Source organism: Varanus komodoensis, unplaced genomic scaffold (assembly GCF_004798865.1).
Source record: "Varanus komodoensis strain SLA01 unplaced genomic scaffold, ASM479886v1 scaffold18_3, whole genome shotgun sequence".
Lineage (NCBI taxonomy): Eukaryota > Metazoa > Chordata > Lepidosauria > Squamata > Varanidae > Varanus > Varanus komodoensis.
The window spans coordinates 2,077,497-2,090,480 of NW_025335549.1; the positions used below are offsets into that span (position 1 = coordinate 2,077,497).

The 12,984-nt window shown below is 42.2% G+C and overlaps 2 protein-coding genes across 2 annotated transcripts; one reads left to right on the top strand and one right to left on the bottom strand.

The window, feature by feature from the left end:
• The first annotated feature begins 504 nt into the window (after window positions 1-504).
• On the top strand, window positions 505-6,750 carry LOC123022044 (heat shock transcription factor, Y-linked-like). The gene is made up of 2 exons (XM_044427429.1): window positions 505-1,161; window positions 5,196-6,750. The coding sequence occupies exons 1-2, from the start codon at window positions 598-600 to the stop codon at window positions 5,973-5,975; spliced, it is 1,344 nt and encodes a 447-aa protein (XP_044283364.1). The 5' UTR covers window positions 505-597; the 3' UTR covers window positions 5,976-6,750.
• Window positions 6,751-7,949: 1,199 nt separating this feature from the next.
• LOC123022045 (protein EOLA1-like) lies at window positions 7,950-12,557 on the bottom strand. The gene is made up of 3 exons (XM_044427430.1): window positions 12,486-12,557; window positions 10,137-10,433; window positions 7,950-9,433 (listed from the first exon to the last, which is right to left on the bottom strand). The coding sequence occupies exons 2-3, from the start codon at window positions 10,387-10,389 to the stop codon at window positions 9,210-9,212; spliced, it is 477 nt and encodes a 158-aa protein (XP_044283365.1). The 5' UTR covers window positions 10,390-10,433; window positions 12,486-12,557; the 3' UTR covers window positions 7,950-9,209.
• Between the last annotated feature and the right edge of the window lie 427 nt (window positions 12,558-12,984).

Consider the following 12,984-nt stretch of genomic DNA (forward strand, 5'->3'; position numbering starts at 1 on the left):
ATATTTTGCCCCATCACCCCCATCCCACTTACTGATCCAAAGAAAATAAGGCTGTACAGGTTAAACAGGGCACAAATAGGATCAATCGGGGTGGTGTTTTTTTTTAAACCTCTTTGTCCTTTGTAAGAGAGCCATGGCAAAGGGTGCAGAGGTGTTTCCTTCCTGCAAATGTGCAGAGCAGTGATCTGTCCAGAAGAACCCATCTATGATGTCATTGTAGGCAAATTCTGTTCTGAACTACACCCAAAGTTAGTACTAACTCTGGTTTCAATGTTTGTGGCCCTCTATCCAAGAATAGAACATTCTAAGTTTTAAAAGGCTTTTACAAGGACCATTTTTAGGCAGGCATTTCATAAGACTTTGTCCTCCTTTCCTTCATTTAATGCAGATACAATGAATGATGTTTAGTTCAGTATCTTATCCTGTCATTATGATCTCGTTTGCTAGGAAACCAGAGTTCATTTTGTGATGTCACACCTGCGCAAGGTAGGTCTCACTGTGATGTTCTAGAACTCCTTACTGAAGCTCCCTACAAGCTAGCATCATTTTTTGTAGGCCTGCTACTGCCTCACTGGCAAGGTTTGACTAATAGCATAAATGGCTACCACTGAAAAAAACCATCTGAGTGAGAAGAGAGAATTGGGCATGGAGTTTCCTGCTGCACAGGCTCATCACCTTTTAGCTGAAGATGAAGCGGTTCATTCTGCAATCTCAATTTCATCTACACCTTTGCATGATAAAACAGCAGCTGGTGACTCGGCCTTGAGGTCTATGATAGAAGAAAATGCCTTTCAGGCTTTGAGTGATGGACCCTGGGCAAAAAGACCCCGGCTTGCTCTCTCTGATGAGGGTTCTCTTGAAGACAATGATTTTCTGTCTCTTACCTTCCCAAAGAAATTGTGGAAAATTGTTGAAAGTGATCAGTTTAAATCACTGTGGTGGGACGATGATGGGAATTGTGTAGTGATAGACGAAGAACTTTTTAAAAAAGAGGTCCTGGAAAGGAAAGGACCATTGCGCATCTTTGAAACTGACTGCATGAAAAGCTTCATTCGTCAGCTGAATCTCTATGGCTTTAGCAAAATGAGACAGAATTTCCAACGGTCTGCCTCCCTTGTTGAATTTTTAGCAGAAGAAAAAGCTGCTTACGCATTTAGCAAGGTAAGATCTCAGCATGGTTCTTAAAAAAGGTAAAGATGGCTTAAAGTTCATAGTCCCCATGCCTTCAGAACTGTAAGTTCAGTCATTTTTCCAATAATGCAGTGCAGAATGGAAACAGCTACTGCAGGAATGGCGAAAAGGGAATGATCTGCCTCCAGGACAGGAGAGAAAATAGCCAGCTAGCAGTTTTTTTTCACTGCAAGCTGCAGTCTGTAATTAGCTAGTAAAATATAAACTGATGTAAACATTTCTAACATCAAAAAAAGCCTTTGGCACAGAAAAAAATATTTCTACAGACTGAAAACAGCATTGAACAGCTGCCACAATGAATCAACAGGGTGGCTGTGGGTGAGCATCATTTCCCGCACTTGAAGGAAGCTTGTGAGAATGAGGACAAATACAAAATGCTCATTGTTCTTTGGGAATAGAATAAGTCTTGGGCAAAATGCCTTCTCTGAATATCTGAATTTCAGTGGCTTTGACATTGCAAATGCAAGTTCATCTCTGTTGACATTAGCATGTAGCAGCTTTGAAGTAGGTTCACACATAACATTAACCTATGGTTTATTTAACCCAAGGCTTCTTGAATTCTAGGTTGTCATGCCATAAGAATTATGGCAAAAATACATGGTTTGTTATCTATGAACAACTCAGAGAAAGAATCATTTGTTGTTGGGTTGTGAACTGTGAGTTGTCATTATTTGTGAACTTATATCTGAACTTGGAAAACCATGGGTGGTTTTGCAAGGCTGCAGACATAGTGGGCAAGAGCAGTTAAAAATAGCCCTTCTATATGCCTGCACTCCTTTTGAGATACAGAGAAGGAACAGGTGCATGAGAAGGTAAACAAGCCAGGGATTAAAAAAATAAGGGTTTCTTTGATTGTCTGGCAAATGAACCCAAAGTATGACAATAACCAATGGGACAAATAAGCCATGGATAAGCGGTATGTATGAAGCAGGTCCTTAAGTTGCTGTATTTAGGTTAAGGAAAATACGACTTACTGGATTGGGCTAATCCAGGGGTGGGCAATTAATTTTCCTATGGGGCCACATGAGAAACTTCGACAGTTGTTAAGGGCCGGACCAATACACTTATAGCTCTGCTCAATATATAGCTCTATAAAAACAGTAAATGAAACATTACAATGATACAATGAAAATGAGCACAGAACAACACTAATGAATATTCACAAAAACATTAGCATTACATGAAAAGCAATAAATTCAATTTTACTTATATAGCGCAAATTTACAATAATCTCTGTAATCTCCCAGCGCTTAACATAGTAGGGTACATAATTTGTTACGAATTATAACAAAACAGAGAAACAGAAAACTCAACAATCCAAGTTGCCTTTGGATTCCCTATAAATGCATCCAGCTTTGTTTGTTTGTATTACCTCAGTTCTTTTTTTTTGTTGTTGTTCAGTGAGAGAAATCTAGTCTGTTTTGCGCTTGAACGACAATATATATTTGCATTGACTTTTAATTTGCCAGTGACCTCATGCAGGCCAGTCGGGGTCAGCCATCGGGCCGGATGTGGCCCACGGGCCGTACAGTACAATGCCCAGGTCTGGTCTAATCATTGAAGACAGTATTGTCTCAGTCACATCCATTTACAACTGAAAAGCTCCTGATTTATATTACAGTGATTGGCCAACATAACTCTATTGCAATCCATAATGTTATGTTTACTAGCACATTGTTTCTTTCATAATGATTTTCTCAAGTTTCATAGTTGTTGCTTATTTTAAAATGTATTCTTTTCATTTTTGATGTGGATTTCCTTGTCTGGTAAAGAGTGAATTTGTGTATTAGCCAGTCAAGCATCTCATTAAGATTGGTTATATGCTTAACACTGAGATGTACTAAATACAACAAGAAAGGGAAGAAGGAAAGAAAGATCTGGAAGGACTACTGGAATAGTCAAGGTTACAGAACTAAGTTACTTGAATAGCTGAGTATTCATATCCAGGTCAAGAAAGCAAAATAACCAAAACACCATGATTAAAAAGATGCAGGACAATATCCAGAAGGAAAGTGATGTGAGTTCTTTGTGCAAATGGGAATTGCTTAAGAATGTTACAGTGATCCTTATTTTATTGATATCATTTATACATCACCCTTTAGTCAAAAAGACTCCCAGAGTGACTTAGGAGACAATCTTGTGCAACTCTGGACAGAAAAAAAAGCCTGCAATGTGGCTGGCTCAGGCATGGTGGCTGTTGTAAGACTTTTCTTCTCTCTGGACTTGCAAAGGATTGCATCTTGATAATCTAATTTAAGAGATAAAACACCACCAATAAGGGCTAGGGCAGAGAGGTTAGCTTACTGTTTTGGGCAACTAGATTTAGCAGGCAAACACAAACACTGCAGCAGAAGAGACTGCAAAAGGCAGAGGTCATTTAATATCCATGCTGTCTTCCTCTTACACACTGGGTAAAGAGGTTTGCACCCGTGTATATCAGAGGACTCTTGGTTTTTGCAGTCTCGATAATCAAAAATAGAAAATTTGTTATAGGAAATCTCTGATAATAACAATGTTGTGTATAATGCACTCTGATGTAATTCAAGCTAACTTACTAAGATCTCAGGCTTTGTGTCAGAAGTGAATTCATGAGCCTCTCTGAATATCTGAATTTCATCATTCTTAAAATAGATCCATTTAAACCAAAGGAACAAGTTGGTCATAACCAACTCGATCCCTTAATTTAAATGAGACAACTCTAAGCACAACTAAGTGTGGATCCAACCCATTAGATAACCATCCGAAGTGAAGTACTTTGAAACCCCATTGATTTCAATGAGAGAGATTTAAATATCATTCCTACTGAAACCATTGGGGCTTAAAAACATTTATGTTTGGTTGCATTGTGCCTGCTGAGTCAAAGCGTGCCTATCTGGATAAGAATCTGCTAGGGACACAAATGTGACTGAGATGAAGACGTTAAAATACAGTATTTATTCAAATTGCAAATATTTAGACTGTCAGTCAAACAGCATGAACACTTTTACCTTCCATGTGACAGAAAAAGCACAGTTCTTACCAAAGGATGATGAGTCATTGTTTCTGGACTGGTATGGGAATTTCAGCTTTAAATAAATGATGCAATGTTCAATGGTCCTTACTCTCAGGTAGGTGTGTGTAAGAATGTAACCTAAATGGCTTAGGCAAGTATAGAGAGAGGGCAGAGGAAACTTAGTTTTCTAACTGGAGTACTAGGCAGGTAAGAATTGTGTAATGCAAAGGCCATCTCATCTACATGACCAGGGACATTTGATTATGCCTTTGTTTAGCCAGAGGGCTCTGATTGAGTTGTCAATACATATTTTTCATTTGCTATAGAAGCCACTTTGTGCATGTTTCTTTGGGAGCTGTTTTATAAGCATCTGTTGTTCAACTGGTCTCACTGTTAGCATACTGGCTCAGTGAACTGTCACTACTTTTACCTCTTGCAATCTGATAATTTTCTTCCAGCGCAGAGTATGAATGCTGCCTCTTTGCTTTACAGACTCCATCCCTAAAACTAGATCTTCAGTTAGGACCAGGGTTACCACACACATACATGCTGCTCTCCAGGCTGGGATGATTTTGGAACCCAGCATTTTCTAGGGGGAGACAAGAAAGGATTGTTGATAACTATATACTAAATCGTTTTCCCTTCTCTGAGCATTTAGGTCATTTAACAGAAACGGAGTTCAAGTTGTATTCCACTGAAAATAAGTCCCTTAGCTGGTATCTTGCATTTGTTTTTATGAAATCTATGAGGGCCACATGGTCAACTTGTGTGCCTCCATCTTCCTTCAATTCTTTGCAGTAAAACCTATGTCAGAATAGATTTGGAAGTTCAAGCATGAGGGGATGACCACCATTACAGGCTGGATTTAATACAAGATGACGTATTTCAGGTCTATTGGGTTATAAATCCAGATAGAAAGATAAAAAGGAGACATCTTTAGTATTACATTTCTTCATTATTGCATTTGTTCTTGGAAGTTTAACTACATTTTCCTCCTGTGTTTTTATTCTAGTTACAGTTCTACCATAACCCCAATTTTAAGAGAGGTTGCCCTCACCTTCTTGCAAGATGCAAGAGAAGAGTTGGTATCAAAAATACACCACCTGCTGCTTTCTCGTTAGATGACGACTTCAGTGAAAGCTGCTTGAAGAGCAGGTCAAGAAGTCCCGAAGGTCAGTCTAGCCTGGGATCTGTTTCTAGGGAGAATGGGTTCCTTGCAACTTCCCCAAAGGACAAAATGCACAAATCTGGACTCCGAAAACCTACCATGACCAAGAGCCTTGCTGCAGCAGCAGCCCGGCTGAGAAGTGGATATGCTGCCTCACCTCCAACTCCGTTGAGGGCCTCTGAACAGGCAGCCCCGGAGGAGAATGACAGCAAAATAAACCAGCTGGCTCCCTTCCATTTGCCTCAGCCCGCCAGCCATGCTCGAGTCAACACCCATGAGATAGATTCGACCACCACTACCTCTGCAACCTCTTTGTATCATGTCATACCTCCCGTACCAAACAGCCCATTTGCACCGGTGATGGGGCTGCCAGCCTTCCCAACCATGTACCCAGACTTATCTGCCATGCAGGCTCATTGGGCCAGCTTACTCCCGTTCTGCAATCCATGGTTCTCGATGCCTATGATAGCCGCGGCTTCGGCCATTTCCATGTCAAGGTCCTCCCATCATCATCGAACTCCTTCATACCACCATTGCCCTAACTGCAACTGTACGTCAAACACCACCTCTGCTTCCAAAGGAGTTGGACCCAAAGCTACGGATTACACTGGGTACCATCGATGAAGCAAAGGGTAGACTGGGAAAATCCAGCCCTTTTTCAAAATAGGGAAATTCACCATGACATGGACTGAAGAATAAATGTCTTTCTTTCCTTTCTTCCTGTCTTATTTACCTAGGTCAACTTTGTATTTCTTTTATCATGGAACTTGATTCGAAGTAACTTGTTTGCTTCCATGATCTAGTTGTGAAATGTGTAGATTTAAGGAGAAAAAAAGTATAGTATAATGTTTGGATTTGGGTTGTTCATTTTCTGCTGTGGCTGCAGATGAAAACTGTAAGGCACAAACAGGTTTCCTTGTTACAGTCCCTTGTGCCTGGCAACCAAGGAAATAGTCCAAAGTGGATGGCAGCCATAAGTACTTATATTAGTTGGATTGGAAAGTCCATGTAATATATGAAAACCTCTTAATGTCTTTTATGATGGCATAAGGAAAGAAAATGTGTGCCCAGGATGGCTTTGTGAAAAAGTTTGAAGATCTAGAAACCTGAAAGTAAAAGCTGTCAGCAATACTTACTTTAAGAGGGGGTAGCATTTGAACCAGGAGCTTAGATTACCTCTATTATTTGATGCCAACCTTAGTTTTGATAAAATTGCTATGTGTGTTGTGGTTGGTGTTAAGTTTTGTTGTAAGCCACTGAAAGTAACTCTTTTACGGAACAAGATGCCAAGTTCACAGTGTCATCTGTTACATTACAGTCTAAGGGTCTAACAAGGTTGTGGGATAGCCACTAATGGTCTCAAACATTTTCAAGGGAGAATAGATATCTTGTTCAATGAAATAAGAAGTGGGGAGGGGAGGGGAGGGGAGGGGAGGGGAGGAAGGAATTTTCTTTGCCATGTGCTGGCTCTTCTTCAGTCTCCAAAAGGAAGAAAGCAATAAGGATAGGTCTGCATATTTAATCTTGTGCAGGACAAGACAATGTCAGGATGTGGTTGGTGGGGAAAAAAATAAAAGCAGTGTGTCAGGTATTCTAAACATCTTTTAAAGCCATTACTTCTATAACATTTACAAATGCAGTACTGTGTCAGTACTGCATCTTTGGTTTGGATCCAACATTTGTCATGCTTAGATTAAACCCACAGAACTCAATAGTCTTCTTTGCTTATAACTTACTAGTTTTGATGGGCAAGGAGTTTAAATGTGAACAGTTGTGTTAAAAATGCAAGTGAACAGAACAGCATGCAGAGAACTGCAGGCTGGAAGTGATTCCAAAGGTTCCTAATAGCTTTGCTCATCATTGTCCTGGAAAATATTTAGTATGATTGAGAAGCCAGCTCTGACCCTTTAAACAATTCAAACATGAAACTTTTATTATGAATTAAGATAGATTCTAGATTATCTGAGCTGCACTTGCTTTTGTACAGTGACTTTATCTCACTGTCTGAGAAACTATTTTGGTAATTTTCAGCCATTGCTTAGCAAAGTTGCCTTTTGTTTAATAGCAGGAGCCTCAAGGCTTGTTACTTCCCTACTGCATTTTTTGTTTTACATAATTTATTAGTTTTGTATGTAGGACTGTGGGCAGATGCTCAGTGATGAATTTACCAAAAAGAATCCCATTACAATGTAATAATAATATTGTGCATTCACTGTGTGAGGTCTAAAATGGATTTACAACCTGCTGGACTTACCTGTCCAGACACTCTGACTCTGTTAAGAGATCTAGCTAATTTGAGAAATGTACAAGTGGAGGAAGAACAAGAAATGTTTTGAAATAAAAATCAGTGCTTCTAATTAACCTATCAGCCATATGCTGTCTGACGCTTAGTTCTTCCTTTTTTGTGGAATAGTTCAGAAATGCACTGGATGTTGAATTCTAACTGATGAAGAACGATTTGTGGTAATGACTGAATGACAGATCTCATTTGTCAAATTCTAAATAGACAACAGTTGCCTGCTAAATCTTAATACATATGCAATAACAAAGTTTTCAGTTGCTCAAAACTACTCAGTATGAAGGAAAAGACTGAGAACATTACAACTGAAATTCTTTATTTGCCAAGAGTCATTCATGCAATTCACCTGTTTGGGAGCCACAGAAGGCTGTAACTTATTCTACACGGTAACAGTTGCATTGGGAGAATGTTTATGAATGGCAATACTCATATGAAGCTTAACCCTATTTTATATGCATGTTAAAGACAATGCAGTGGCCCAAATAATCAAAATGAGAGCAGCCTTTATCCAAAAGGCATCTTACTTTGGTACTGTAGGGGTGGGCAGGACCTAGATCTGCAGATGTTTTGAACATCCGCTCCCAGAAGCTTCTGTCATCATGGCCAATAGCAGAAATATTGGGTGTCGAAGCCCAGTACTTTTGGGGAGGTGTTTTCTGCCTACCCATTTTAATGAGCACTAGAGAAATAGCTTGAGTGTGGCATTGCCCCCATGGATATGGGAGGGGAGGATTGGATGGGAAGCGAGCACTTCAGAGGGACACTAAGAGTAAAGGAGTGGGACAGAAGGTGAATGCTTCGGAGGAAAGTACACAAAAGAGTTTGGCAAGAGGGATGGAGAGTTCTTATTGAATGAATCTTTTAAGGACCAAACAGACAGGTGGCTGGAGCCATTCAAGCCCAGAGGCAAAGTTCTCTGGAGGGCCTCCTGAGCTTGCTTACTATCTGAAAGGGTGTCCATCACTGGAGATTAGGGTACTTAGCCCTTTGCTATGTATGGCTTTGGGTAAACTTCCTGTTTCTGCTAGGAATTCTAATGTGATGTTGTGGATAGTTGTCATCTTTTTTCCTGGCTCAGAATTCCTAGCAGCTGCATAGAATTTAACGGTCAGCTTTCCAATGGCTACATTCCCATTCCAGAAAAACACAGACTGTGCCAAGGGTTACAGCAGAGTTTTTTTGCTGGGTAGGTGTAGCCCTTTATTCTTGCATCCAATACCCAAAGGGAGCCAGGTTACTGGACTGAAGGTTTGAGGGAGAAAGTGAGGTCAACTGAGTATCTGTTAATTTGCTTGGTTAAAAACCACACAACAGTGTATTGCATAACATGCATTTTGTTTGTTCATAATTACCCAACATGAGAAATTTCAGTAAACTTCACATTCCCAGTGACTCCAACCACTGCGTGAATACTCCTTGTACGCAGCAGTGATCCCAGCCAGATGTCAGGTGCTTGCTCCCCAGTTTTTTAAACTATACCCTCTATGTCCAGCCATTAAAGTAAGTTATTCCAGTTCAGAATAGAGCTGCATTTGACTTGACCCATAAAGACAACACTTTCAAAATTGTTCCACAGAAGGAATCAGTTCCTCTGGGATGTCCACCTGCCAGACACCTTTGCGCCCTTTCATAGGAATGGGTTCCAGCAGCCATCTTGGGTTTGAAATAACAGTCAAGTATTTCTGCTGCAGGCCTGACAGGATGGCTTTATTTTCTAATATCAAAGCTTCTTCAGGATGCAAATGTTCGGGACACTGGTATGTCTCTCTGATGTCAACGAGCCCTTTATGCAATACACAAAAAACCATTTAATTTTCTTTCTGAAAACAAAATGCTTATCAACCTATTTATAACTGATCTCATGATTCGCATGCAGGAATGTAGGAAAATGCTGTCCTTTGTCTCCAGCTTCAAAGTTGGGCCCTAGTAGAAGGAGCTGGTTTTTTGTTCTTACTCCCACCTCCTCGAAAAAAGAAAAGTGATTTGACCTGTAACTAGAAATTCTGGAGCAAGAGACCATATACCTGACAAATCATTGCAGAACCACCAGGCTATTAATACCGGTTAATCTTAGTGAGCCATTGGGTAAAATTTCCATGCTTTTCCTTGTACGTCCACCCACCCAAGTGCTAGAAATTTATTTTTATTTATTTTTGTAAAAGTGAGTTGAATATTCTGAATGTTTTCAATATCCATTCAGGGGCCAGGTTTACATCACTCATTGCTGCGTATGTCCCTGAAGGCAACCTGCTCTGATCTGCAGCAACATCTCATCATGCTATGGCATTCTGTCCACACACTCTCAAGACTTGCTGTTCTATTCCCCAGAGGTATGCTCCCACTCTATAGAGAGCACCACTTTCAGGAATGTGGGTAGGTACAGAGGTGCATGTGGAAAATACAAATGCACCATGAAGTCTGCATTTTGTGCTTCCTGGCAAAGGCCCCCACTGGAAGAACATTTAACCTGTGTCACTGTCACTCACCAGCAATAACACCTCTACCAAACTTCTCACCATCATCTAATAATGCTTCAATTTGACTCTGTATCATGCCCAGTCTACTCGTGAGGATTGCTTTCCAGGCTTCATCATCCCAATCTTTAAAAGCGATGTGGACGGCGAGGGTGCAGGCCTCATATGCAGCCAATAACGGTTGCCAGCGGGTCTCTATTGTTTTGACTTTGTTTAAAACAAAGCCAGCATAGGGTTGTCGGAAGGAAAGGCAAGCCACCTTCATTTTTCTTCAGCATCGTCACCTTCTTTGCCTTTTGTTAGCATTGCCTTTAATTTGCAAACAGAATAAAGCCAGAAGTAAGAGCAACACTTTCTCACAGCAAAGGTTCACAGTTTGGTTCATCTGCCTGTCATAAGCTATATCATAGCAATTCACAACTGCCATATGAAATTTTATGGAGCACATGAAATCACCACCATTTCAGCAAACCTTAACTTGACAAATAAAGTTGTTGCTGCTTTAGCCACCAACAATGAGATTTCAGATAGGAAACAAGCTTACTATGGAATATATCCCATAGATTTCAGTGGATTTTTCTTCAGAGTAAATGCTATATTTATGCAGCTGAAACCATCTTATCTGCATGCCCTGCTAAGGGCCCTTAACAGTAGCTTAGCACTGAGAAATTTAACAGGTGAATCTCTTCCTTGTAATAATCTTCAGGTGGAAATGAGTACTCATGTGAAGGTAGGCTAGTAATAGCACAGTATGGCATATCTCAGGGGTTTTGTGTGGTTTCTAGGTCCTTTTGAAATCACTCAAAATGGAACTTTTAGTCTTATTGGCTCCTCTCTCTGGAACTCCTTGCTAGTTGAAGTAAGGTAGGTGCTTTGTTTTTTAGCTTTTATTAGTCAGTTTTATTGGTATAACTTGAGCTTCTTCTGTACTGTTCACCACTTGGTAATTTATTTCAACTGTTAGAGTGACTTATAAATTTTGCAAATACATGAAAGTGTAAGTTTAGGGCCATTAAAGGCAAGATTCTTTGCATGTTTAGGCAAAAAAGTGACAATTCAGTGTTTCCTAGCCTGGCCAGCTACTAGCTTTTTCTATCTAAATATATATAGAAATATGCTCTGAATGTCAAATATGCTCTGAATGTCTCAATGACAGCAAACTGAACTTGGAGTTGCTTTTTCTTTATGATTGCTCTATTTCAGTTCATGGAATCTGTTCTTAAAGGGTTTCTTCTATCATGCGGCTTTTAAGTCTTAGATGGTTGACTATCTCCTGCATAGAAATACAATGCTCAAAAGGGCTCTACATCCTTGCTGTATTTCTGTTGGTTGCACTGCCTTAAATGCACTGAAACAGAGCCTGGGAAAAAATAGCCTTATTCCATTCACCTACACCTCTCCTAAGAGAGGACTAGACATGCATAGTTCCCCGTATGGATAAACTTGTCTTAATCCAACAATGGCCAACCAGATGCTGCTAGAAACCTCACAAACAGGGCCTAGGGACAGAAGTGCTCTTTCCTGATTTGGTATTTGAAGCAATACTATCTGGCTAGGTGCTCCACTTGATTGTTTTGGCTAATAACCTACCCTCTAAAACTTTGTGTGCAATCTTGTTCAAGAGTTAGTTCAACGTAAGATCAATTTATACAAGTGGCAGAATCAAGCAGCAAAGATTTTTCTAAATTGTTCTGCTTCAGAGGAGGGGTGGCCAGTGTTTGACAGTGCTGCCCCAGTAACAGATTTTAATTGTACTTTATCGTCTGTTTTCATGGCCTGTACAAACCAGAGAACTTCAACAGTGAGGGAGTATAGAAATGGCATAAACTCCCTGCACACAGAAAACTGGCATGTAACTTTTCATTTTCTATGAAAAGCAGGGATAGGAATGTTGTATTCGACCAATTTTTGCAGGGCCACAACTCCCCTCAGTGCTAGCCTGCAACGCCAGATGGGGGATGATGGGAGATGCTGTCATGAGGATAAAAGGGGGCTATGGAAGCCATCCTGGGTTCCTCCTAATAGGGAAAAACGCAGTAAGTGAAAAGTCCCATATTTCACACTGCTAAAGTAACATGCGGCGTACACAACTCCCAGCATCCCTGACCCGTGGCCGACCCGGCTGGGGATGCTAGGAGTTCACGCACCTTTTTGGGTGCAGCGATGTCGCCCTGCAGGGCCCCACCCCGGCCCTGGAGCCCCAACACCAGCTCCCATCAGCCCGGTGGCCCGGAACGGGCGCCGCCCGCAGTTCGGGACTACAGCTCCCAGCATGCGCGGGCCTCCTGGCCGGGCGGGGCCGGGAGTCGTAGGCTGCAGCTGCCGGGCAGGCCCGGGGTGGGCCGCGGCGCTTCCCCTTACCTCAGGCGGCCGAGCTGGCGAGCGGCCTGGCCTGGCAGCTCTTCGCTGCGCCGCGGCCTCCGCCTGGGCGGGGATCCGGGGCGGGCGGCGCAGTCGCGCACGGCGGCTCTTCCCCCGACGCGGAGGGCCGGCCGAGCGGGGCGGTGCCGGGCGGCCCTCGGGGGCCTTCGCGCCCGGCCTCGCGCCGGCGCTGCGAGGGGGTCGGGCGGGCTCTTCGGGGGCGCAGGCCGCCCGGGGCCGGTCCCCGCGGTCCCGCCGCAGACTCTCGGTCCGCCCTACCTCACAGGGTCGTTGTTGTGGCACAAGGCGGAGAGCCGCGGCAGGCGGAAGCTGGGCGCCACGTTGAGTGCTGTTGAGCAGGGAAGGGCGCGATAGAAACCAGATGCAGCAATAATGGCAGGGCAGGCTGCATGAGCGGGGTTAACTCTGAGCGAGGCGAAGGGCATCTGCTCTGTTTTCTTCACAACAGCCCAGCAAGGTAGGCTGGGCTGAGGGGTTG